A 27,729-nucleotide genomic window follows, 5' to 3' on the forward strand; every position below is an offset into this window, starting at 1 on the left:
ATGTGGGGTTTGCATGCATTTAACCTGTGGGCGAGTCATCGAATGCAAACCCATGATGGAAGCTTCCTGTACAGTTGAAACATTACACTAAACAATAACATGCTATCCACACACAAAACACATGTTGTAGGACTTGTAAGGCAATCTTTATTGCATATGAATGACATGACCTGCCTTTGCGCAGTAGTTCCACCTGTCTTGTGATGTCACCAACAGTCAGGGATGTGCCCGATGCCAACACACACCTCATACAGGTGTCCTCAAATTAAGGAGGAAGGGGTAAAACAGAATCGGAGGGGAAGGGTGTGTTTGAAAGCAAAGGAGACAGAGAGCCTGAACTCATGATAAGCAGGTCAACTAAATTGGAATCCATTGAGTACAAAGTAGATTGATTCATTTGGCCCGTTGCGTGTCGCCATGTGCCATTACTGAGCGGCAGCAATCGAAATCCCTTCTACAAAACCTGAAGAGATCCAACAACATTATCCTGACGCAGGGCCGTTGACAACTCGTAAATCCTTTTCCTTTGACGTCTGCAAGGGCTTCAGCACTAAACAGCAATTAAGACTTCAATGTAGTATCGGTCAGCAGAGTGCACCATTTTATCTGTAGGATCTTAACTTCCACCCCGGTATAACCCTCATTCAGGTCATGATCCAGGGGGTCTCAAGCTCAAAGGGGCACTACATAACACGTGCACATCCACCCGCACTCCCACATAATGCTTTTCTTCCATTTAATATTTTAGGGAAGGTTAGCATATGTTGGCATCGAGACTAGCATCTTAAAAGCACAACCCTTATCCCGTTGTCTCTTCATTTGGTTTCTTAAACTGAAACGTATCATCATCCCCTTTTAGCATCATCGCACAACACACCAGGGGGGGCGGGGGGACTTGCTACCAACAACGATCGTTGAAACTTCTACACGAAGCCCGAACAATTGACACCAATGACAAATGCTTTCTGGGACTGCCGGTGAAAGTCGATATTTCTGTGTGAAAAAAAAAAAAAAAAGAACCAAATAAAAGTTCTCTCTTAACGCATTTCAAGTATGTATGTTTCTAGGCGGAAGGCGTCCACACGTCACACAACTAAAAGCAAACATTTTGTAGCAGCAAAAATGACAAGCACCCCCCCAGAGCCGGAGGACCACACGGTTAGAGCGGGATTCATCGGGTTCTGCCACCGCTCGGCTCCTACTTATGAAATGTACATCCACGCCCCCCCCCCCCCCGGCCCCACTCCTGTCCTTGAAATAATCCTGTGATGCAAAAGGGAAATGTGTAAAAATCTGTAACACTTGATCCAACCCTTGGGTGGAAGTCCCCTCGGGATGGCGTCGTCGATGACGGTCATCGGAGAGCAGACTTGTTCTCGTTTACATTTTCTTTTACTGTGACGGCAACGCGGTAGCTTGTATACAGCCTGGGCCTCAAGTACCTCTATGTGGACCAGCGGATCGCTGTAAGACAAACGCACGGACCGTGCTCCACAGCAGGTGAAGAACTAAAGCAAAACGGGTGGTGGGGGGGGTTTGGGGGGCCTCTGGTTTGTGTCAGAGCCTCAACTGCCGCCAAAGAGAGCCCTAGAAACAGCCATGGATCTCCATTCGCCAAGTGGGGGGGAGGGGGGGAATTACATCACCTTCCCACCACAATGAACTAGAATCCCCCCCCCAACCCCCAAGCCAAGCCACATGCATTCCGCGAAGAAGGTCCAGTCTGAGATGAAAGCACCGTCTCTGGTCTTGCGTAGCCTCGGCCATGTTGTCTCCCCGGGGGCTCTGGGCCTGCTCCTCAACACTGTGTGTGGGGGAAGGGGTGGGGGGGTCAACTGCCTGAAGCAGTCTTGCTTCCTGTTCTCTTCCATCCACACAGGAAGAAAGACCGCCATTGGCTGGAGCTCCAAAGCGCTGGGGGCGGGGCTTAAAGGTTATCAGGTCGCTGCCACGGCCGGTATCAAGCGTCTCTGCTGGGGTTTAACGAGGAAAGAGGGCGGGGCTGGTGGTGGGGGCGGGGCTGGTGGTGAGGGCGGGGCTGGTGGAGGTGGGGGGGGGGGGTTAGGAGTTTGAAAACACATCGGCGGCGAGCTTCAAGGTCAGAGTGACCTCGCACCCCCCGGCCCACCCGGCAGCAAACCCAGTCCCTTCTCCAGCGCCCTCGGCCCCCGGCCCCCCTCACCTCACCACCTACTCTGCTCCAGTCTATCTACTCTCTGAGGGGGGGCACCCCAGCCGGACGGCTGTTCCACCCCCCAACCCCCCCTCTCTCCAGCCCCACCCGTTTCATCCACCAACCCGTCGCGGGATTGGCCGGAGCGCGTCGTCAGGTCATGTCCAGGGGAGCCAATCAGTATGTGGAGAGCGAGGAGGAGGCGGGCTGGAGGGAGCCGGAGGAGTTTGAGCGTCTCATGTGGGGCAGCAGGTAGGCGTCCGCCCCCAGCTGGTGGACGTCGAAGCGGTCCTCCTTCCGGTACGCCAGACAGCGCCGGATGAACGCCTGGAGGGGGGGGGGGCATGTTGAGATACTGGACTAGCAGGTTCAGACTGGACTAGCAGGTTCAGACTGGACCAGCAGGTTCAGACTGGGGACTAGCAGGTTCAGACTGGACCAGCAGGTTCAGACTGGACCAGCAGGTTCAGACTGGAGACTAGCAGGTTCAGACTGGGGACTAGCAGGTTCAGACTGGGGACTAGCAGGTTCAGACTGGACCAGCAGGTTCAGACTGGACTAGCAGGTTCAGACTGGGGACTAGCAGGTTCAGACTGGACCAGCAGGTTCAGACTGGACTAGCAGGTTCAGACTGGGGACTAGCAGGTTCAGACTGGACCAGCAGGTTCAGACTGGACTAGCAGGTTCAGACTGGGGAATAGCAGGTTCAAACTGGACCAGCAGGTTCAGACTGGACTAGCAGGTTCAAACTGGACCAGCAGGTTCAGACTGGACCAGCAGGTTCAGACTGGACCAGCAGGTTCAGACTGGACCAGCAGGTTCAGACTGGACTAGCAGGTTCAGACTGGACTAGCAGGTTCAGACTGGGGACTAGCAGGTTCAGACTGTGGACCAGCAGGTTCAGACTGTGGACCAGCAGGTTCAGACTGTGGACCAGCAGGTTCAGACTGGACTAGCAGGTCAGACTGTGGACTACAGTGTTCCTGTTCCAGAACACGCATCCGGTCCCATCGCTGGAGCAATGTGACTAACAGGTGCCAAACAAGGCGTGGCCGGGCATTCCCCACTGCTGGGTTCAAAGGATTTAGAAAATAATTAAAAATAAATCATGCCCGATAAATCGTGTTTTTTCACCAATTGTTTTAGAGGTGCAGTGTGTGGGATGTAGCGGCCTCTAGTGGCGGCCTCTAGTGGCGGCCTCTAGTGGCGGCCTCTAGTGGCGGCCTCTAGTGGCGGCCTCTAGTGGCGGCCTCTAGTGGCGGCCCCTCCCCTACCCTCAGCCCTCCCTTTGGCGGCACTACGGTGGCCTTAACTAGCCTGTAAGGAGGTCATTGTCTACGTGTCACGTGACGAGGTTCCTCGATCGATCTACAATGACCCGTGTGTTAGGGTTAGACCTAACCCTGTGTGTAGTTGTTAGGGTTAGACCTAACCCCGTGTGTAGTTGTTAGGGTTAGGTCTAACCCTAACAACTACACACAGGGTTAGGTCTAACCCTAACAACTACACACAGGGTTAGGTCTAACCCTAACAACTACACACAGGGTTAGGTCTAACCCTAACAACTACACACAGGGTTAGGTCTAACCCTAACAACTACACACGGGGTTAGGTCTAACCCTAACAACTACACACGGGGTTAGGTCTAACCCTAACAACTACACACAGGGTTAGGTCTAACCCTAACAACTACACACGGGGTTAGGTCTAACCCTAACAACTACACACGGGGTTAGGTCTAACCCTAACCCAACTACACACGGGGTTAGGGTTAACCTGGTTTAATTTGCGTTGCGTTTCTCTGGGTCGTTCACAAACTAGTTAGCCAACGCCCTCCCCTACTCAGTTCTGGTCGCTTTGCATTGGTGGAAGTGAGTAGGGGGAGTGGTTAAGTAGAGCCTTCAGATTGGACGGTTTGACTTACTCAGTTACCGTCGTGTTTTGTATTTATTATTTTACCATTATTGTTTTATAGGGACAAACATTAACACATGTCCCCTCCAGGGGATCGATAAAGTTTTACCTATTGAACAGAAAGAAACACTTGGTCATACTTTACACACTCTACCACAGCATTGGCCTGCTGAATGCCACAGATTTATTTTCAGCATTGGACTGAATGCCACATAAATATAATTATGTTTTTGCACGTTTGCAACGTTTAAAAGTTCAGGGTATAAAGTTCAAGTATATGCCTCTACTGGTGTTGCTTAAGCCAATAGCCTTTTGAGGCAGTGTTTTTTTCTGAATATTAGTGTTAAGGGCCGATAATGCTTACTATCATACGTTAGTTACCATGTCTGCGGACACATTTGTATGCAGTGACATGTAAATATAAAAAAACAAATGTTCCTATTGACTTATGATGGTGTCGCCATGCATGTTGTTTTATTGTTAATATGTCAATTCGTTTTTTATTGAAAATACTTTGTATAGATGAATTATCCCCAAACCACATTTTAAATAAACATGACTTAACATGGCAGATACCAGTGTATTGTTTATCATATGCGGTAAGAGTGTAACATTTTCAACTCAGTTCCTTGGTAGCACCTACTTACAGTAAAAATGTGTATGAAAAACACTTTTCTTACCTATTATATCGTTTTAAATGTACGCATATATTAAAAAAATATATAGCGGATAAAAAGTGTCAAATGATGAGTGGCTGGTGGGCAAAACAGTTAATCTCCATCTCTGGTGTGTACCACTATGGGTTGGCGCTTACAAGGTGGAAAGCAATTTAAATGCTCAATTGAAAACACGTCCTCTCCATTGTTGATTATCGGCCTGGGCTAGTCAGCTCACTGGAAGAGGTCATTGGAAGATCAAGAAAACAACCAACCATTCTTGTTTTCATGGGCTTATAAAGCAATTAAAAACCCACAGAACATTAGATTCTACTGCCAAGTCTGTTCCACTAGATGCCACCGAATTACACAGTTCTAGGAAGAGGAAAGCTCACTTGTGGTTTATACACGAGTGAGTGAGTGAGTGAGTGAGTGAGTGAGTGAGTGAGTGAGTGAGTGAGTGAGTGAGTGAGTACCTTGGCCTCCGTACTGGCCTGCGGTTTGGCGGGGAACTGGACCTCTGTGGCCTTCAGGATGGTGTTCTCCTGGAGAATGTCCTGCTGGGACTGGTTGTGTCCAAAGGGCTGGGGACAGACGGACAGAGACAGAGGGATGGACGGATAGAGGGAGAGTGACAGACGGACAGAGACACAGACGGACAGAGACAGAGGGACAGCGACAGAGGGACAGAGACAGAGGGACAGAGACAGAGGGACAGAGACAGACGGACAGAGACAGAGGGACAGACAGAGGGACAGAGACAGAGGGACAGAGACAGAGGGACAGCGACAGAGGGACAGAGACAGAGGGACAGAGACAGAGGGACAGAGACAGAGGGACAGAGACAGACGGACAGAGACAGAGGGACAGAGACAGAGGGACAGACAGAGGGACAGAGACAGAGGGACACAGACAGAGGGACAGAGACAGAGGGACAGAGACAGAGGGACAGAGACAGAGGGACAGACGGACAGAGACAGAGGGACACAGACAGAGGGACAGAGACAGAGGGACAGAGACAGACGGACAGAGACAGAGACAGAGGGACAGAGTCAGACGGACAGAGTCAGACGGACAGAGACAGAGGGACAGAGACAGAGGGACAGAGACAGAGGGACAGACAGAGGGACAGAGACAGACGGACAGAGACAGAGGGACACAGACAGAGGGACACAGACAGAGGGACAGACAGAGGGACAGAGACAGAGGGACACAGACAGAGGGACAGAGACAGAGGGACAGAGACAGAGGGACAGAGACAGACGGACAGAGACAGAGGGACAGAGACAGACGGACAGAGACAGAGGGACACAGACAGAGGGACAGAGACAGAGGGACAGAGGGACAGACGGACAGAGACAGAGACAGAGGGACAGAGACAGAGGGACACAGACAGAGGGACACAGACAGAGGGACACAGACAGAGGGACACAGACAGAGGGACACAGACAGAGGGACACAGACAGAGGGACAGAGACAGAGGGACAGAGACAGACGGACAGAGACAGAGGGACACAGACAGAGGGACAGAGACAGAGGGACAGACAGAGGGACAGAGACAGACGGACACAGACAGAGGGACAGACAGAGGGACAGAGACAGAGGGACAGACGGACAGAGACAGAGACAGAGGGACAGACGGACAGAGACAGAGGGACAGAGACAGACGGACAGAGACAGAGACAGAGGGACAGACGGACAGAGACAGAGGGTTAGGGTTAGAGAGGGACAGTCAGAGGGACAGAGACCACCTCTCAGAACCCAATCTCATAGGCCTAGTGGAGGATCTTCACATGTCTTAATGACATGTGAAGACCAATCCCACGGCCATGAGCGGTGGGCGGGTCAATACCATACACAGCTTTAACAATTGACCATCTTTATGTCGGGTGAGTATCGTGACCTGAAGGTTCGATCACCAGGGAGATAGAAACTAAAAGTTGTGGTTGCCTGGGCGGGTGGTCCTTTGTTGACCGTTTGCCCGCTACCATTTCTTAAATGGTTTAATTTCTCAAAAAAAGGTTTCTACGCATCCACTGAATATGTGTGTTGTGAGAAGTGTTCCGGTTAAATGCCATCGATTCGTCGATCGTCGGACAATAATAACTGATGATCTGCTCTCCTCCGCTTCTCAAATGCTGAAGGAATACATTTTGGTAATATATAGTAAATAAAAATAAACAAATCCTTGGTGGGTTAGAACTAGGGATGCACTGAAATGAAAATTCTTGGCCGAATCCGAAAACCGAAAATGAGGAAACCGAAAACCGAAACAACGAAAGAAATTATGCCAATTATTAGTACCATTTAGGATTGCCGCGGTATACGGTATTACCGGTGTTGGTGTTGCACACCGGCGACAGTTATTTTTTATTATTTTTTTCCAGTAATAAAAAAAATGAATCACCGTCATCTTTACAGGGTTCATACACATTTTGACCAATAGATTTCCATGACTTTTCAATGACTTTTCCATGACTAAACATTTTGAGAAACTTCTGGCGTGTACATTAAAAAGTGATCAAATGTAGTATTTAAACTAACAATGAGAAATCCAAACCATTGATGTTTGCTTCCTTTGGCATGGCTCGTTAATGCCGCCTCTCCCATGTTTGAAATGTGAAATGCTTTGCCACCACAGAAACCCACAATTTTGCTCATCCCAGGTAAATGAATGACATGAAAATATGAATAGAACAAATTTCCATGACTTCTCCAAAACATTTAGGATTTAATTTTTTTCAAGCACTTTTCCAGGCCTGGAAATAGCCATTTTAAAATTCCATGACTTTTCCAGGTTTTTCATGACCGTATGAACCCTGTCTTTAGGCCTATTTGATTTAAAAAAAAGTTTGTCAGTTTGTCTTTGCACTGGTTTATTTTTGATGCGTTTTTTCCTTAAAAGAAAAAGGCGCTTTGGGGCCATTTTCGGTGGCTGAAAATTCGGTGCATCCCTAGTACCTCTGTGGCTAGTTCATCTCCATATCATGTATTGTGAGTTTTATTCATATTAAGTAGTTAATAAGGTTTGAATACTAATGAGCTGTAAGGATCCTCTCCACGATCTGCTGCCAACCACCTCGAGCCATGATGTGAATAACGTGTGTAAAGCAGGACAGGACACACAGGATCAGGGTCAGGGTCAGGATCAGGGTCAGGGTCAGGGTCAGGGTCAGGGGGGCAGACGGCCCCCGGTCCGTACCTTGCGTCCATAGAGGCACTGGAAGAAGATGACTCCTACAGACCAGACGTCCACCTTGTTGGAGATCTTAGGAGGCTCCTTCCCCACCACGAAGCACTCTGGGGGCAGGTACCTAACACACACACACACACACACACACCTGGTCAGTGCCTCAGGACCAGTCAGCCACAGAGGCAGGACGGGGCAGCGCTAAGGGCCCGGGTTTGAACCCCTTCAGCAGTGGGTTAGGGCTCAGCCTGCTGCTGGACGGCCTGTGTCTGAATGATTCACCAGTGGCTATTGACAGATGGCCCTCAGGGTGAACCACCACGCCTTTAGTCTGCATCCTGTCGCTACTTATCGGGGAGCCCTCCGACTACAAAGTCAGAAGATGGGGTATCAAATCTAAAAAGGGGTCGCCATGGCAACCCGGTTACCAGGGGAACCCCGGTTACCAGGCGAACCCCGGCGTGCGTGCAGCGCCCCGTCCCACCAGTAGGTGCCGGCCCCCTGAGAGGTCAGGTCCATGCCGTCGGCGCCGTAGTTATCGTCGTCCATGATCTTGGAGAGGCCGAAGTCCGTGATCTTGATCTCGCCGCAGGCCGTGCCGTCCACCAGGAGGATGTTACCTACACACACACACACACACACACACACACACCTTTACTATAGGACAGAGGGTTTCTGGTCATGTGACCAAGAGCCCTGCACGTTCCCATTAGACCCAGCAGAAGATTCCATCCCATTACAGTCCTGTGACAGCTCCCAATGCGTCTGTCCCTACTGGGAGACGCGTGTGTCCCTACTGGGAGACGCGTGTGTCCCTACTGGGAGACGCGTGTGTCCTGATGGTTTTTGGTGGATGTGAATCAGACACATTTAATGTCACATAGTCTGATTAGTGGCTATGGGTTAGGGTTAGGCTAACCCTAACCCCTACTGGTCACTGTAGTGGTTATGGTTAGGGTTAGCCTAACCCTATCTCTAACCCATAGCCACTACAGGTCACTGTAGTGGCTATGGTTAGGGTTAGCCTAACCCTAACTCTAACCCATAGCCATGGTTAGGGTTAGCCTATCTCTAACCCATAGCCACTACAGGTCGCTGTAGTGGCTATGGGGTTGGGACAGCCTAGCTGCTCCACAATGCCCTGGGTCCAAATGCACAAGTCTCCCGGAATAACAGCTTCTCCTTAAAGACCAAGTAGTGCACCTCCTTTCTACTCGCTTAGAACCAAATGATCCAGCATGATTGGGGTATTAAAGGGGACTTATTATACCACCAGGTGTGAGTGTGATTAGCCTTTCAAGCCGTTTCGAAAATCGGCCTAATATGACATCACTAGTGGGTGTGTCCACCTAGATCTGTGCTGGATAGATGAGCAAAGTTTACTTCAGTCCACTGGGTAGGCTGGTAGATAGATCTATCCAGCACAGATCTAGGTGGACACACCCACTAGTGATGTCATATTAGGCCGATTTTCGAAACGGCTTGAAAGGCTAATCCCACTCACACCTGGTGGTATAATAAGTCCCCTTTAAGGTATGTGGCTGGAGGTTAGACGGGAGGAGCTGATGGCTGTTACAGGAGGCCGATTGAGAGGATTAGGGTATAGTTAGGGTTAGGGTCACTCACTACACTAGGGTGGAGTGAGTGACCCTAACCCTAACCCTAACCCTCCCCTTTAAGGTATGTGGCTGGAGGTTAGACGGGAGGAGCTGATGGCTGTTATAGGAGGCCGATTGAGAGGATTAGGGTATAGTTAGGGTTAGGGTCACTCACTACACTAGGGTGGAGTGAGTGACCCTAACCCTAACCCTCCCCTTTAAGGTATGTGGCTGGAGGTTAGACGGGAGGAGCTGATGGCTGTTATAGGAGGCCGATTGAGAGGATTAGGGTATAGTTAGGGTTAGGGTCACTCACTACACTAGGGTGGAGTGAGTGAAGGGTTAGTGCGGCGGGTGGGGTGGAGACCCACCAGGTTTGAGGTCGTAGTGGATGATGGGGGGTTTGATCTCGTTGAGGTAGCGTAGGGCGTTGACGATCTGCATGACGATGGAGCGAGCCTCCTTCTCCGACATCAGCTTGTTCTGCTTCAGGTAGAAGTCCAGGTCGTTGCCCTCGCAGAACTCCAGCACCGTGCAGAACCTGGCCCCCATCAGAGAGTTAATACCAGGACAACACTACCCCAGTTCTACTGGGCACCACGGCTAGGGCACTGGTGACCTAGATAAAGACATCACTAGGGCTGCATTCCAATGACCTCTCTGCGCGCCCTGGCGTCCTCAACCTTCAGTGGTTCTCCTCGATCGACAGTCTACCCAGAATAAGGAGAGCTACAGAAGCATACTAACGCGGCCACCAAACCAGCTTTTGGCCGAGGGACCACATGTATACTAGCCTGGCTCCGCCCGCCTAAGTACTTCCGCTCAATTTGAATTTCCCTTCAGTACTAGGTCTGGACCTGCTGTATGTAATTTGGTTTTCTGGTGCCGCCACAGCGGCCACCAATCAGCGAACAGAGGGCGTGTCTGAGAACAATGACGATAAAGTCGTACGCCAGTTTGAGTTGTTGTTGTAGGTCTGTAGTTGATTTACAATGTGCAATTTTTCCCTGATAAATTAAATTCGACAAACAAAACCTGCAGCTGTCGTTGACGGACATTTTCGTGCAGACGCGCAAGGTGTTTGGTTTGTGTACAACCTGCGCGTGATTCCCGGCGCATGACATACGTCACAACCAAACGTTAGCGATTGGTTATGGCAGATCCAGAGTGGCACTGGGCAGATCCAATCATTTTAAACTTCAACAGACACCCGCCTTCAAGTGAGTTAACGTTTGTCAATTGATTAGGTCCAGACTCTCTGTACAAATGAAATTAAATGAAGTGAAGTACGAGAGTCTGGTAGAACCAGGCTACATGTATACTATGCAGAATGTGGATTCTTAGGGAGTATTCACACCTGCCTTGTTTGGTTCGAACCAAAACAAAAAAAATATCGCTGGTGCGGACCATTTGGGCTCGCTTCCAAACAAACCCTGGAGTGGTTCGCTTGAGAGGTGAAAGCGACCGCACCTCGGTCTGATCCAGCTCTCAAAATCATGTGACGCTTTGGACGTAACAGGCACCGTGTGCATTATGGGAATTATTGTTTGATAAGCGGTAACTCCAAGATTAGCAGCACATTATCGGACCGTCGGGTGAAAATGAGTCGTGGCTCAACATGGAGCAAAGAGGAGACTAGGGCTGCAACAACGAATCGATAAAATTGATAAAAATCGATTACTAAAAGCGTTGGCAACGAATTTGGTCATCGATTCGTTGAGTCACGCGATCAATACGTCACTCGTAGGCGTAGCACTGTTTACAGCCAGCCGCCGCCAGGTTGGTTCATGGTTCATGCACGCCCACAGCGAGCTTTAGTGTGAGCGACCACAGCTTGTATTTTGGTCATATCTTAGCACTGGACTGTAGGCCTGTATAAAAGTGTTTTGTATATTCACTGTCTTTGGGTTAAAAAAAAACTCCTTCAACCAGGTATCCGTCTAGTCCAACCGAAAACTCTCGTCAGCTGCTGCTGCTGCAGACGGTGTGCAGACGGGCTCGGAAGTAATCACACAACCGGACGGTGTAGAAAGTCCCGTCAGTTAAAAATAGTAATGCAGTTTTAAAATCCAAGTTAAAATCGGCAGGATATAGAGCTTTTTTATCGCGCCATTAACGCAATTATTTTATAAAAAAAAAAAAAAAAAAAAAAAAAAAGAAGCAGTAGCCTGACTGCTATGTTCAAGGCAGTATGTTTGTATGTTCATCGTTTAATTGCACTATAGGCTTCTTTTTTTTGTATCGTCCTGTTTTGATCAGTATATGCCAATGTTGTTATCAATAAAAAAACATTTGCACACGGCAAGCCGATTCACTTCTCCATGTTGATAAGAGCATTAAAATGAGAAAAATTGATGGGACAAAGAAATCAAGGGATATTTAGCATAGAAAAAACATTGAGGTCATTAATGTGATTAATCGCAATTAAATATTTTAATCGCTTGACAGCACTAATATATATATTAGTGGTGGGCATATATTATTATTTAATTAATTTTGGAATTAATCTAGATTAAAATGGCAAACGGCAAAAAATCATTTTGTTTACCTTGACAACTGTCAATTATACTTGGAAACGGTGAATTATCAAATATAATTCACCGCCGGAAGTTGTGAAGTGCCATGCAAGTGAACGGGGAGCATAAACAAAAATAATTGACAGCTGAACGTTGGGAAGGCCCATGCAAGTGAATGGAGCAGTCTACAGCATTGAGAAGAGCCGTGTAATAATCCATAATAATGAAAGGTTTAGAAGTTAAACATTTGAAAGTTGTGGAATAAATTTATATAATTTATATTGGAGTTAATTAGCTAGAAATGTACTTACAATGTTTAGTCAGTTAATCATTTACATATTTATGTTACACAATTATTACTATTTACATATTCTTTACATATTTAACAGTCAGGATATTCTGTTGAATCTGCCTCACGTTTATCTCAGTCTAAATTCTAGCTTCTGATTGGTTAGTTCAGTCACGTGATGGGTCCGAACAAGGAAGTGTTTGAAAATAGATTAACGGCGATATATTTTTTAGCGTGCGATAAAAGTTTTGCGTTAACGCAGCCGTTAACGGCCCACCCCCAATATATATATATATATATATCATACATTGTATGTTTTTGTGTTATTTTTTTATTATTGAATATTACTTTTAATAGTTCCGGGACGTTGGAGCAATAACCTGGTGTTTTTACACTTCAGTCTGCACTGTGAATTTGAAGTAATGTTCTGTTTTTTAATAAAGATGCGGCAATTACAAATGTTTCTTATTTTATCAGATTCATCGATTAATCGAAAAAATAATCGACTGATTAATCGATGATTAAAATAATCGTTAGTTGCAGCCCTAGAGGAGACAGAACGTCTATTTGCGAGGGCATAGTGAATAGGTAAGAGGATGTAGGCAAACATTTTGGAATGCACCCTACCGATTGAGGCAAACCCACAAGTGTTCACATAGGAACTCACGTGTCGGTATCCAGGGAGAAATAGTCGTAGAGTTTGACTATTCTGGGATGGTCCAGCTGCTTGTGTATCCGGTACTCTCGGCATGCATGTCTGCAGAGGAGAACAGCCGTTACCGTGGTGATTCAACAGGAAACGTGTTGGAGAGCAGGTAGACTTAAACCCAACAGCAAAGTAAATTAAAGTAATACTTTAATGAATCTCAAAACCCAAAGTGGGCCGAAACAATGGGATCGGACAACAGAAACAAGGGCGGGGCTGAGGCCATCCGGCGTCCCTACTTGTGGTAGTTCTCCTTCTTCTCCTCTCTCCAGTTCTTGTTGAGCTGGTGGATTTTGACCGCAGCGTAGCGCTGCTCAAACAGGTCAAAAGCCTACAAGTCGCACCAGGAAAAAACACTTTTTAAAAACCATGAAAGAGAGCAACTGTATAAACACAGAAAGGGTGAGAAACTGGGCCCCTTTCAGCTGGTGTCCATCTTGGTCCTGAACTCCAGCTAGCTTTTAGAACCAAGATGGGCGCTAGATGAAGGCAGGCCCACAGCGCACGGCCATGTACCTTGTAGACTTCACTGAAGCCGCCCCTGCCCAGTAGGTGTAACAGCAGGTACCTCTCATTCAGAGTAGGGTGGTCTTTGAACCTGGGAAAGACCACAAGGAACACTGATGTTAAAGATCTATGCAATAGAGTAGGGGGTGTGGCCTACAAGGAGGTGTGTGTGTGTGTGGCGTGTTGGGGGTGTGGCCTACGAGGAGGTGTGTGTGTGTGTGTGGCGGGACTCACGAGGAGCTGTCCTCGTTGTTGATCCTCTTCAGCTCTCTGATGTGGAGGTTCCTCACGCGCTCCAACCGCTCCAGCTCCGCCTGGATCTCCGCTTCCTCCTGAAAACACACAGTCAGTCCGTCCGTTCCTCCTCCTGAACGCAGTCAGTCAGTCTGTCCGTTCCTCCTCCTGAACACACACAGTCAGTCCGTCCGTTCCTCCTCCTGAACACAGTCAGTCCGTCCGTTCCTCCTCCTGAACAGTCAGTCTGTCCGTTCCTCCTCCTCCTGAACACAGTCAGTCCGTCCGTTCCTCCTCCTGAACACAGTCAGTCTGTCCGTTCCTCCTCCTGAACACACACAGTCAGTCCGTCCGTTCCTCCTCCTGAACACAGTCAGTCAGTCCGTCCGTTCCTCCTCCTGAACACAGTCAGTCTGTCCGTTCCTCCTCCTGAACACACACAGTCAGTCCGTCCGTTCCTCCTCCTGAACACAGTCAGTCAGTCCGTCCGTTCCTCCTCCTGAACAGTCAGTCCGTTCCTCCTCCTGAACACAGTCAGTCCGTCTGTCTGTTCCTCCTCCTGAACACAGTCAGTCCGTCTGTCTGTTCCTCCTCCTGAACAGTCAGTCCGTCCGTTCCTCCTCCTGAACACAGTCAGTCCGTCCGTTCCTCCTCCTGAACACAGTCAGTCCGTCCGTTCCTCCTCCTGAACACAGTCAGTCCGTCCGTTCCTCCTCCTGAACACAGTCAGTCTGTCCGTTCCTCCTCCTGAACACAGTCAGTCTGTCCGTTCCTCCTCCTGAACACAGTCAGTCTGTCCGTTCCTCCTCCTGAACACAGTCAGTCCGTCCGTTCCTCCTGAACACAGTCAGTCCGTCCGTTCCTCCTGAACACAGTCAGTCCGTCCGTTCCTCCTGAACACAGTCAGTCCGTCCGTCCCTCCTCCTGAACACAGTCAGTCCGTCCGTCCGTTCCTCCTGAACACAGTCAGTACGTCCGTTCCTCCTCCTGAACACAGTCAGTCCGTCCGTCCGTTCCTCCTCCTGAACAGTCAGTACGTCCGTTCCTCCTCCTGAACACAGTCAGTCCGTCCGTTCCTCCTGAACACAGTAAGTCCGTCCGTTCCTCCTGAACACAGTCAGTCCGTCCGTTCCTCCTGAACACAGTCAGTCCAGGGCTCCAGACTAACTTTTTCCTTGGGTGCACTGGTGCACCTACATTTTTAATTTGGGTGCACCAGCACGTATTTATGATGCACCCAAGTTTTGAGTTGTTGAGGGGGGGGGGGGTCAAAATATGGGGGTCAAAATATTATCAATCAATGGCGTAAATATCGTAAACAGCTGCACCGGTTGCACCGTCGATATTTACGACGGTGTATAAATGCCGAATCTGTATCTCTCATAAAGAATATCGTCAGACAATGCCAAGGGATCGGTTCCGTCCCGAAAAACCCTCTGTCTCCGGAGAGACGCCTGTACGATAAGTGCGCTGAGGTCCACGGGAACACCCACAAATGGTGACGCCATTATCGGAGGAGGGGCTAGGAAGCTGCGCACGCCGATATAAGTAGCCGATCTCCGGGTAGACTCGCTGAAAAGCTGCTCCCGACCAGGTTTGGTTGCGAGCGCAAGTCACCATGGTGATACAGCGACGCTTAAAGAGATCGACTTTCATGGTACAGCTAACCCAGGCTTTCAGCTCAACATACCTCGCTAACCCTCTAATCGAGCTTCGTAGTACAGGCCCCTGGATTGGGCTTCGCGGATTTGTTTACCGGCGTTGCTATTGTTACCGGTCTTGCGTGTTCCAACGGTTTATTAGGTATCTAATAAATCGCTGTCTAATCAATACTTCATTCACTGCCTCTTCCGTGGTTATTAAAATATTATGAATAGACTGCTCTGTAAAAAAAAAAAATAATAATAATTATACCAGATACATTTTCAGTCGCACAGGTGCGCCCAAATAAAATATTTGGTCGCACTACCCCGAATTCTAGGCGCATGTGCGCCCAAATTAGGCGCACTCTGGAGCCCTGCAGTCCGTCCGTTCCTCCTGAACACAGTCAGTCCGTCTGTCCGTTCCTCCTCCTGAACACAGTAAGTCCGTCCGTTCCTCCTGAACACAGTAAGTCCGTCCGTTCCTCCTGAACACAGTCAGTCCGTCCGTCCGTTCCTCCTCCTGAACACAGTCAGTCCGTCCGTCCGTTCCTCCTCCTGAACAGTCAGTCCGTCCGTTCCTCCTCCTGAACACAGTCAGTCAGTCCGTCCGTTCCTCCTCCTGAACAGTCAGTCCGTCCGTTCCTCCTCCTGAACACAGTCAGTCCGTCCGTCCGGTCCTCCTCCTGAACAGTCAGTCTGTCCGTTCCTCCTCCTGAACAGTCAGTCCGTCCGTCCGTTCCTCCTGAACAGTCAGTCCGTCCGTTCCTCCTGAACACAGTCAGTCCGTCCGTTCCTCCTGAACACAGTCAGTCCGTCCGTTCCTCCTGAACAGTCAGTCTGTCCGTTCCTCCTCCTGAACACAGTCAGTCCGTCCGTTCCTCCTCCTCCTGAACAGTCAGTCTGTCCGTTCCTGTATCCTATTAAGGGGCCGGTAGATAGCCATCTCAAGGTAGGCTGGATTGAACCAGAACTTGGGACTCCGGCATGCATCTGATTAGGCCTAATTGAGTGTGACGCATATCATAGAACAGCTTTCTATCTTTGCATCACTGCAATTCCTCTGCTTGTCTTTCACGGACGTGACCTACCTTCTTGAGATGGCCGAGGCGAAGCTTGAAGATCTCCTCCTGTTCGTGGTACTCGGCCAGGGTCAGCCTGTCAACACAGCAGCGTTAGCTCTTCAACATCGACCACAACAGCAGGACATTACAAAGAAGCAGCCATGGCCGGACAGGCCTGGTCTGAAAGGGCCTCCATCTAACACCAGGTCAGAGTTTCATTCATCATTGCAAGCCCCTTCAAGATCGACCTGTTAGCGACATCATAGATGGAAGGGTTCACTCTGGTGTATGGATGGATCAGCCTACCAGACCTACCCAGTGGACTGTACCAACTGGCAGGTTGCTCTAGTATCAGTCATCTATCTGGGACAGCTCATGCATCAGTCATGCATACAACTGCAATTTGTTCCAGTGTCAAGTCAAAATAGATCTGAAGTATCCAATAGCTACGGAAATACATGGATTGAATATGTGGCAGAACAATGAACCTTTTGGTTCAGTGGGCTTGGGTGGATCAGCCTTCTTACAGCTCCATTTGATTTTGACACCAAACAAGTCATGAACAAAATGTGTTTGGGAACACTTAATAGAACCAGTAAATAATGTCTGACTGTGTAGCCAAAGAGGTCAGAGGTCAGGACGCCCTGACCCCGCCCCCAGGACACCCTGACCCCGCCCCCAGAGGGCAGGACACCCTGACCCCGCCCCCAGGACGCCCTGACCCCGCCCTCAGAGAGCAGGACGCCCTGACCCCGCCCCCTCCTTAATGTCATTGGTCCAGTTCCCTCTCACCTTGGATACAAGCGTCTGCTTCAATGACTAAGACAGTGATTGGCTCATTAGCAGGATATCAAGGGCAGTGATTGGCTCATTAGCAGGATATCAAGGGCAGTGATTGGCTCATTAGCAGGATATCAAGGGCAGTGATTGGCTCATTAGCAGGATATCAAGGGCAGTGATTGGCTCATTAGCAGGATATCAAGGGCAGTGATTGGCTCATTAGCAGGATATCAAGGGCAGTGATTGGCTCATTAGCAGGATATCAAGGGCAGTGATTGGCTCATTAGCAGGATATCAAGGGCAGTGATTGGCTCATTAGCAGGATATCAAGGGCAGTGATTGGGACCGGGTGTGATCCCTGATGTCCGCTGAGATCAGAATGGAGGTCTGAACTCACAGCTGTGGCAGAGAGGGCTTGAGGAAAGGGTCGGGGTCATTGCCGTTGACGACCTTGGTCTTGCGCTGCTTGGGCTCAGAGGTCGCGGCGACGGCCAGCGAGGGCGAGGCCGGGTTGGGGGGCTTGCGCTTGGCCAGCAGCTTCCTCTGGCGCTCAATGTCCTCCCGCTGCTGGTTGATGGCCTCCTGCTGCCTACACACACACACACACACAATGTGGCCTTTAAGAGCTGGTGCCTAGCGATGAGGTTGAGGTCCGTGCGTCGACAGGCAGCCATTTTAGGGCTTTGCGGGAACAGAGGTTATAAAGTAAATGAGCAAAGTCTGTCCTCATTGGGTTATCATCAATAAACGTTGGGTATCATTTCCATGTTTCTTTACTTTCCAATAGTAGTGATCAGACGGAGGTCAGATCAGAGATACGTGAAGCCCCGTGTGCGAGGCTTTAGCTTTGGAAGAGGTGTGGCTTTATAAGTCCAAACTAAAGATAAGGTAAAAAAATATGTACTTTCGGATTTGCCTTCTACTCCCATTAGTGAGTTAAAGCGATGCCATTTGTTGAAAGATGAGGAGATTCTTTATTGGCCGATAATAACTCCTAGGGCTGCGATGGCACGTGACGTCCCCCTGCGGTCAACCTCACAGTCCACATTAAGTTATAGCAGATATTCCATCAAATAGTAAAGGCCTGCAGGACGGTGTTTAGGCATGCATGTGTGTCCCTACTTTACTCGATTCTGAACTGTGTTCGTCCGTCCAAAACATGGGGGGGGGGGGGGTGTGTGTGTGTGTGTGTGTGTGTGTGTGTGTGTGTGTGTGTGTGTGTGTGTGTGTGTGTCCGTACTTGACCAGGTTCTGGAATGCGTATCCGTCCGTCCACTGCTCTGTGTAGGACGCTCCGTGCCTCACCGTGGTGAAGTGGCCGAGGCGCAGGCGGTCCTGCATGCTCTTCTCCCGGCACGACTGCTTCTCCTGGGTGCTCTGCACACACAAGCAAACACACACACACACGGAAATTTACTTTTTTGCCCACCAGCCGCTCATCTTTTTTTACCAGCCACTTTTTATACCCTTATTCTTTTTTTATATATGCGTACATTTTTTAAACAATATAATAGTAAGAATAGATAAGAAAAGTGTTTTTCATACACATCATTTTCTCCATCAGAAGTGATTCTTACAGTAAGTACGTGCTACCAAGGACCTGAGTTGAAAATGTTACACTCTTACCACATATGATAAACAATACACTGGTATCTGCCATGTTAAGTCATGTTTATTTAAAATGTGTTACGATGACAAGTTTGGGGATAATTCATCTATACAAAGTATTTTCAATAAAAAACTAATTGACATATTAACAATAAAACAACATGCATGGCGACACCATCATAAGTCAATAGGAACATTTGTTTTTTTATATTTACATGTCACTGCATACAAATGTGTCCGCAGACATGGTAACTAACGTATGATAGTAAGCATTATCGGCCCTTAACACTAATATTCAGAAAAAAACACTGCCTCAAAAGGCTATTGGCTTAAGCAACACCAGTAGAGGCATATACTTGAACTTTATACCCTGAACTTTTAAACGTTGCAAACGTGCAAAAACATAATTATATATTTATGTGGCATTCAGTCCAATAATGAAAATAAATCTGTGGCATTCAGCAGGCCAATGCTGTGGTAGAGTGTGTAAAGTATGACCAAGTGTTTCTTTCTGTTCAATAGGTAAAACTTTATCGATCCCCTGGAGGGGACATGTGTTAATGTTTGTCCCTATAAAACAATAATGGTAAAATAATAAATACAAAACACGACGGTAACTGAGTAAGTCAAACCGTCCAATCTGAAGGCTCTACTTAACCACTCCCCCTACTCACTTCCACCAATGCAAAGCGACCAGAACTGAGTAGGGGAGGGCGTAGCCCAACTAGTTTGTGAACGACCCAGAGAAACGCAACGCAAATTCAATGTGAACATGTAGTATGAGGCTTTAATAAAATCCCGGACGATTTTGAAATTCCGCCACACAAGTGTCTCAAAAAGAGGGCATGTCCGGGCAAAATAGGATGTCTGGTTACCCGACGTACGGGAAACCCATTTGATTCCTACCTGTAACACTGTTAAATAGCGGCCCAAATTGGTGGCCGCTATCCTGGTCATTTCTGGAGAAATACGAAGTGTGGCGTGTGAGCGTGTGCATGGGTTGATTTGCGTGTGTCTCACGCTGAATGCGTGTGTCTCACGCTAAATGTGTGAGACTTGAGGGCCCTGCTACTGGTATATTATCCCGGATGTTGACAGTCGCAGTTCAGCAAAAGAGGCATAGAAGAAGAAGGGGGCCGGATGTTGACAGTAATGGTTGTGGAACTGTGCAGCGCCGTATGACAAATGTATTAAATATGCAAATTTGATCGGACCGGACTGGAAAGTATAACCCGACACAGTGGTGGGTGAAGTGACACGATTCACCCACCACCATACAAATCAACCCGCAAATGGCGTGTGGCGGGTGTTAATTTCCATCCCTGGCGCGCACACACACACACACACACACACACACACACACACACACACACACACACACACACACACACACACACACACACACACACACACACACACACACACACACACACACACACACACACACACACACACACACACACACGTTACCTTCTCTATGAGCAGCTTCTTGCTCATGGTAATACACTTGTTGAGTCTCTCCTTGTACTTCTCCAGAAGCTTCTGTTGCTCGTCTATCTGACGCCGTAGGTCACAGTTGGCCTGTCGAGAGAAACAGGAACACAACGATGAATAAAAACAAGGTCTGCACTTCAGAAGTCAGACCCCACTGAAAAGCACATGATTTGGTAGCACACACAGGTTGTTTCAAACGCAGTTGGTGATTGGCTCAAATTGGTGTCAGGTGACGTCACTTGCCCTACAAACAGGGACTGACCTGAAGAACAAATCACAGGCTCTAATTTGGAACCAATCAGAGGCAGTTGGTCTTTGACACAGGGCTACGGTTCGTTTTAAACAGCGCGATCGCTGTAATCACGTACCTTCAGTCGCCTCAGTGACCACAAAGGAAGTAAAGAAAGTACCCTGAGCAGGTCGTCGATGCGGCCCTCCTTCTTCTCCAGGTCCAGACTCTTGTTGCTCTCCAGCGCGGCCAGCTTCAGCCCCGTCAGCTCCGTCTGAGAGGAGCAGAGTGGGATTGGACTTCAGAGGCAGGACTGGACACAAGCGGAACAGCCTGATAAGATTAAATGACGAGGCACAATACAGACAGTAGTACTTCTAAAACCAGTGAAACTATAGTTCAGACAAACTAATACTATGGATATAATGAATCCCCTCCGTCCGCCATGTTTATGAGAGCAAGGATGAGTGCGTGAGAATCCTCTGATGGCTAGCTGGCTCGCTGTCCAACGCCCTCCTTGAAGAGGTTACATGACTCTCCCTTCTGTTTCACGCGTGTTTCACCTGGACACACTTGGTGGACAAGGCCTTAGGATTCATCAGCTGTTCTCCAAAACACAGGCTGGTAGGAGAGGAGCTGTTCTGTCGCACCTGAAGGAAAAATAATACAATTAACATCCCTTTACGACTTTAAATGGCAAGATAGTTCACGACCCTATCTGGGTTCTTAGCGTCAGGGTTAGGGCTAACCCTAACCCTGTCTGGGTTCTTAGGGTTAGGGTCAGGGTTAGGGCTAACCCTAACCCTGACCCCAACCCTGTCTTGGTTCTTACGATGGAGCCTGGAGCTGAGTGGGAGCTCTGTGGGGAGCGCCGGGCGGGTGGGACACCCCTGCCAGGACTGGAACCATTCCCACCCTGGAACTAAAGGAGGGGGGGAGAAACAGATGGTCAAGGGGACGGTGCACCACCCCAGGGTGGGCGCTAACCCTACACCAAGAAGAGCTGCCTTAGTGGTGTTAGGGTTAGCCCTAACCCTAACCCCAGGGTGGGCGCTAACCCTACGCCAAGAAGAGCTGCCTTAGTGGTGTTAGGGTTAGCCCTAACCCTAACCCCAGGGTGGGCGCTAACCCTACGCCAAGAAGAGCTGCCTTAGTGGTGTTAGGGTTAGCCCTAACCCTAACCCTAACCCCAGGGTGAGTGCTAACCCTACGCCAAGAAGAGCTGCCTTAGTGGTGTTAGGGTTAGCCCTAACCCTAACCCTAACCCCAGGGTGGGCGCTAACCCTACGCCAAGAAGAGCTGCCTTAGTGGTGTTAGGGTTAGCCCTAACCCTAACCCTAACCCCAGGGTGAGTGCTAACCCTACGCCAAGAAGAGCTGCCTTAGTGGTGTTAGGGTTAGCCCTAACCCTAACCCTAACCCCAGGGTGGGCGCTAACCCTACGCCAAGAAGAGCTGCCTTAGTTGGGTTAGGGTTAGCCCTAACCCTAACCCCAGGGTGGGCGCTAACCCTACGCCAAGAAGAGCTGCCTTAGTTGGGTTAGGGATAGGGTTAGCCCTAACCCTAACACCAAGAAGAGCTGCCTTAGTTGTTGTTTTTGAAGGGACACTCACGTCAAAGTAGTCACTGATTTTGGGCCCGCGCGTAGAGGTCTTCCCTGCAGTAGAGAAATAAACAACTTTAACATGATTTTGGAATAAAACAAGAGCCACGCGCTGTCAAGACCAGCGCGAGCGGAGTGCTGCGATTGGCTGTGAGGAGTGTCCGTCATACCCTGGCTGCTGTCCGAATGGGTGTCGGCTTTCCTCTTCCTCCCCCGGGAAGACTCAGAGTGCTTCTTCTCTGGGGTCTGGACGGCGAGGAAACAACAACAAAAGAACCGGGAGGGTAAGACAACACGGGAGATAACAGGCGTTAAAAACCTCCGTGAACAGGCAGGTAAAGGACATCGAGGGGGGGCGGTACGTACCGAGTAGGCAGGGGAGCTGCCCCTCTTCATATCCGAGTTCTGGAGAGAGGGAGGCAGTGGCCATTTAATATTCAGCCATTTAGAAAGGAGAAAGAAAGACGCCCCCCCACCTGCTGTCGAAGGCCAATAAAACATCCCTTCAGGATACTGTGAACGGATAACAGGATAACTCATAACTTGGGTTAGGGTTAGCCTAACCCTAACCCTATAACAGGATAGCTCATAACTTTGGTTACGGTTACGGTTAGCCTAACCCTAGGATAACTCATAACTTTGGTTAGGGTTAGCCTAACCCTATAACAGGATAACTCATAACTTGTCCATGCATTGAAAGCATTAATATCCGTGTGGTTGTGGCTGGAGCAGCAGGCCTCTTCTAAAGCTACTAAGCGGTGTCTGCTCGTGCTGGTGTGAGTATCAGACAGCATCTCTTGCTGTGAACGCTGTGTGTGTTAGGAGGGAGGGTGCTCGTAGAGTGTGTGTGCGCAGCTATGTGAAAGGGAGTGTTATCCACTTACCTCCGACTCTTTGTCACTGGAGGAGCCCAGGCTGCCATAGCTGTGGTTGGAGCACTCGTTGGCCAGACCCTGAGAACACGCCACAGGGCCCGGTTAACGTTTAGCTTCTCGTGCATGCTTCTTCAATGCTGGAACGAGCCACCCACTCTTTTAAGTCCCTTTCAACCCTCCAAAAGCATCCGAGTAATGTTAAGGTAAACATACTTTATTTTACATATATTACAGATATTTTGCAGGTACTCCTGACTAGAACAATTTTCTTTTGAAGATATATCCAACAACAGATAAGTGATAAACCAAGCACCATCAATACAGATGAAGACTGGGTCAGTTATGTTGATTAGCTTGCTGATGTAATAACAAAGATGCACCCATTTGAGTAGGGCTAATATCGTTCAACTGTTGGGTGAAAAGAAGATAGCCGATAGACAATGTTAAACAAGACAACTACCTGGGAAAAAGATTGCTCAGAAGTCCCTTCTTAAACCATGTATCAAGCTGTATCAATGAATGATTCTCTGCTCCATTTTATCAGCTAAGCTCAACTCAATATGCATAAAAGTCCCCCTGAAGGATGAAGCCACAGCTATTCAATCACACGTGTATTTGTTCAATCTATCTATACTCTAGCGTACGTACCTTTAGGTTCATAGCAAACAGACGAAATGTAACTGTGGTCACAACAATATCCTGACAACTAAAGTAAATAGAAATTAATCAGGAAATGGCATCCGACACTAATGTACCTTTCGGCAGCCGTAGCAAAAACTACAAATACCCTTTTCTTGAAAGACCTGTCTGGTATCACTCAAGGACTATAAACAGCCAAGCTAAGAAAAACAAAACGGCCACTTTGAAACGTTCTCTGTCCCTTGTTTATGCCAGGTCCCATTCATCGTGTTCCCTTAGCTTGGGGCCAGCTCGCTGACTGGGTTGATGATGCTACAGGCCGACAGAGGTAGCAGGCAGACCTTTGTGTTGCTCTATCTTTGACTGTCCTCTCCATAGGGAGTAATGCCTCCATCATACCAAGCAGCAGCAGGACGTCTCCACAACAAAGAGCCTCCTTGGTTGTCGGACAACAAATGGGCTATTGTTCATTTTAAATGCTCTTCATCCATCTCAATTCCTCAAGCGCCAATACAACATCGAATGCTAACAGAATGCCAACTTTACCTCAAAATGAGTGATAACGGACAGTGCAGCAGCAGTGGTGTACCCCTCCCCCTACACCCGGCTCCATATCAACCCCATGCCGACACACGGCCTGTGGGCGACCGCACGGTAAACCCTTACCTTGGCCCCCCCGCACGGTAAACCCTTACCTTGGCCCCCCCGCACGGTAAACCCTTACCTTGGCCCCCCCGCACGGTAAACCCTTACCTTGGCCCCCCCGCTAGCGCTCCCGGTGCTGCCGCCCCCGGTGCTGCCGCCCGTGTTCCCGCTCACCGCCCCCATGAACCGGGCCTCCAGCAGCTCCTGCCTCCGCGGGTCCAGGCTGTGCAGCTCCTCCATGGGCCCTGGCGTTGGGAAGGTTGACAGGTTAGCTGGTGTACCCCTAGACCAGGACGTGTACCCCTAGACCAGGACGTGTACCCCTAGACCAGGACGTGTATCCCTTAACCAGGACGTGTACCCCTAGACCAGGACGTGTACCCCTAGACCAGGACGTGTACCCCTAGACCAGGACGTGTACCCCTAGACCAGGACGTGTACCCCTAGACCAGGACGTGTACCCCTAGACCAGGACGTGTATCCCTTGACCAGGACGTGTACCCCTAGACCAGGACGTGTACCCCTTAACCAGGACGTGTACCCCTAAACCAGGACGTGTACCCCTAGACCAGGACGTGTACCCCTAGACCAGGACGTGTACCCCTTAACCAGGACGTGTACCCCTTAACCAGGACGTGTACCCCTTAACCAGGACGTGTACCCCTTAACCAGGACGTGTACCCCTAAACCAGGACATGTACCCCTAGACCAGGACGTGTACCCCTAGACCAGGACGTGTACCCCTAGACCAGGACGTGTACCCCTAGACCAGGACGTGTACCCCTAGACCAGGACGTGTACCCCTAGACCAGGACGTGTACCCCTAAACCAGGACTGCTTTAAGTCCCTGGATATCCTATGCAGCGAGCTAAGGTACCCTTAACTACTATAACTTAGAGACCGAGGGGAAATCCAATAGGATAGTCCATTCCTGGTGTACCCCCAAACCACTACTGGTTGAGGACGCTGAATATACCATAGACTAAAATATAAAGACAGGTACCCCTATAACAAATCATGTCCAATACAGAGTGGATATCAAATAGGTTGGTTATCATAGTGTGCATCATAACCAGGTTAGGTTTAAACAATAACAGTGGTTAACAGGTTAGCCAGTGGCTGGGGTCCACCCCTTCACCTAACCAGAACAGCTCACAGGTGTACCGGGCAGGTCAGTATTATAACCAAGCTAGTATGGAATGCAGAACAATCCTGGACTAGGATTGTTCTGCATTCCATACTAGCTTGGTCAGGATCCTGGTAAGGCGGACGGCTCAGGCAGTGATGCTTAAGAAGAGACGCTAAAAGGGCAACGCTGCTGGTCTTTGACCTGGCTACCCTACAACAAGAGGGACACAGGTTTGGTATTGCTGGCCTCAATAGCAGGCATACATCAGGGAAAACAGTCCCACTGAGGGCCCAAGACTAGCACGATGTGTCGGACAGAGGGCATCAATAAATCAGTCTCTACAAAGAAGCTCCTTCCAACGCTGAGCAGGCTCTCACCTACCTACCATTTTAGAATAACAACAACCATGAATTGTTTGCCTGGCAGCAAACGAACACTTCTTCACCTCCCTAGGGTCTGGGTGGAAAGCAACAGGATGGAGGATAATAAGCACATTGAGCGAGACATGTCTAAAGATGTTTGATTAGGTTCTGAACAGGTCACTTAGTATCAATACAAATAGATTAGGGCTCTGTAGTAAAGGGCATTGGGCTACACATGTACGTCAATGTACTTAATGATAAGAAAATCTGCCTTCTCCTGAACACGTATGGTGGGTGAAGCAGCATCAGAATGCAGAAACTATGACACATATGTAGTTGTGTTTTCGGCTGACGAGGAATCGCTGCTCTTAACCAAAGTTGAAACGCGGATGGGTGTTTTCTTGGTTAGATATATAGCCATTTTCGATCATATTTTACCCAGCTCTATAGGGTAGAATGGCTATTATAACACAACAGCCTTACACTGTTAAACAGTAATAGCCACTGTATACAATAAGGTTGTCTTAGGGAACCGTAATTGTGGTTAATAGCTTCCATTTTTTACCTAGCCAAACACCACGAATGAGGCCAGCTTACTACCTAAACTTTGTCCGATTGATCGTCCGTGGAGGAATAAAGCGAGGAGACAATAGTCCAAAGCTGAATCCCTTTAACGTTACAGTTCTAGTACACCGGTGAGGTCATAGTTTGTAGCTCGTTTTGATTAAAAGTTTTGCAGTCGGCGATATGCAAAGTACACCAAAATGTAGGCTACCACACAATGTCTACAAGTAAAAGCCAAGGCCTTGTGTTAAGTTGAGAGCACCGGGGGAGTGCTTTGCGTTACATTCATACACACGGTGTCTCTATCTCCACTCGGGTGTTTGTGTAGGGAGACACACAATGGAGCAAAAAGTGCTGCGCAATATAGATCGATTTCGAACATAAGTACGGGGAAACGGCGAAATCCAAAACAACCACCCGAACACAGCGAGGCTAGCCGTGTCTTTGTGAGGGAACACGGTAGCTCGCTGCTGCTCCTACGCCGGCCATCCACCCAACTGACAGCTGACGTTTGGGTTCCGATTCACGGCATCAGTGAACTTGACATCCATTTTTACTTCCACCAACAGCTGGTCGACATGTCATCATGGCCCCCCACAAAAACTACTACGAAAAAAATGATCGCGAAAGAGGCGACGTCAGGGGATTGATGTTATCCGTGCATTTGTACGCGATATACCTTCCTTGGTCTTGGTGGTCGCCGTTATATGTTGTTGAGTAATCGTTGGGGACGAGGAGAGCTGTGACCAAGATGGCGTCGCCTCCAAACTTCCACCACTTCCACTGTTACTTTGGACACTCATGAAGCCACTTTGCTGCCGAGCGAAGCCAGCACACACAACGCCATCCGATCAAATCCAAAATCCCAAACTTGCGTGCATCGTTCAACACTTCGTGTAGTAAAAAAAACCGCGGCCAATGTGTTCAGCGCATATTTGTTTATCCGCCTCGCGTTTCGATAACGTGACGGTCCTGCAGAGTGCCTTCTTCGCGTACGTAAGATTCGCTGAAATGGATACAATGTAACCTTTGCATGATGACCGCGCGTCTGTCAGCATCCAGTTCGCGAGGGGAGCTTTGATTCTGGAAGAGGCTATCGCGAGGCTGGGGCGCACCTAGCAGGCGCGAGGGGGATGGCATGACACCGACACACAAACGCAAAGACACACACACACACACACACACGCTGATCCAGGATCATTTTGCTCACTTCCGAAATTTGGATTATGTTTATTGGCAGACCAAACTCAACGTTGACCCGAGAACAGCTTCTCCTCAGCGGAAAACAACAAACACCTCAGAAAATGGCCGGAAG

General features: G+C 49.0%; 1 protein-coding gene across 2 annotated transcripts; it reads right to left on the reverse strand.

Annotated features, from left to right (window-relative positions):
- Positions 1–124: 124 nt before the first annotated feature.
- LOC132462340 (serine/threonine-protein kinase tousled-like 1-B) lies at positions 125–27,572 on the reverse strand. Of its 2 annotated transcripts, XM_060057816.1 has the most exons (22): positions 27,094–27,572; positions 24,468–24,604; positions 23,085–23,153; positions 22,567–22,605; positions 22,371–22,446; positions 22,211–22,254; positions 21,431–21,520; positions 21,162–21,248; positions 20,780–20,872; positions 20,346–20,456; positions 18,508–18,644; positions 17,665–17,856; positions 16,515–16,581; positions 13,784–13,881; positions 13,559–13,640; positions 13,282–13,373; positions 13,004–13,093; positions 9,903–10,072; positions 8,418–8,553; positions 7,946–8,057; positions 5,220–5,327; positions 125–2,500 (listed from the first exon to the last, which is right to left on the reverse strand). In XM_060057816.1, the coding sequence occupies exons 1-22, from the start codon at positions 27,215–27,217 to the stop codon at positions 2,351–2,353; spliced, it is 2,304 nt and encodes a 767-aa protein (XP_059913799.1). In that variant the 5' UTR covers positions 27,218–27,572; the 3' UTR covers positions 125–2,350. The 2 variants fall into 2 exon arrangements, with proteins under 2 accessions (XP_059913799.1, XP_059913800.1); XM_060057817.1 differs by lacking the exons at positions 24,468–24,604; positions 27,094–27,572 and adding an exon at positions 24,381–24,389.
- Positions 27,573–27,729: the final 157 nt, after the last annotated feature.

The sequence above is a fragment of the Gadus macrocephalus genome, chromosome 8 (genome assembly GCF_031168955.1).
Source record: "Gadus macrocephalus chromosome 8, ASM3116895v1".
NCBI classification, from domain to species: Eukaryota; Metazoa; Chordata; class Actinopteri; order Gadiformes; family Gadidae; genus Gadus; species Gadus macrocephalus.

Excerpts from the sequence above, each read along its gene's own strand:
- LOC132462340 (XM_060057816.1), bottom strand. The coding sequence starts at position 27,217 with ATGAGTGTCCAAAGTAACAGTGGAAGTGGTGGAAGTTTGGAGGCGACG. Across the intron at positions 23,154-24,467 it reads GCGCTAGCGGGGGGGCCAAG|GGTCTGGCCAACGAGTGCTC; the intron begins GTAAGGGTTTAC and ends GCGTGTTCTCAG. Across the intron at positions 21,249-21,430 it reads ACTCAGCTCCAGGCTCCATC|GTGCGACAGAACAGCTCCTC; the intron begins GTAAGAACCAAG and ends TTTTTCCTTCAG.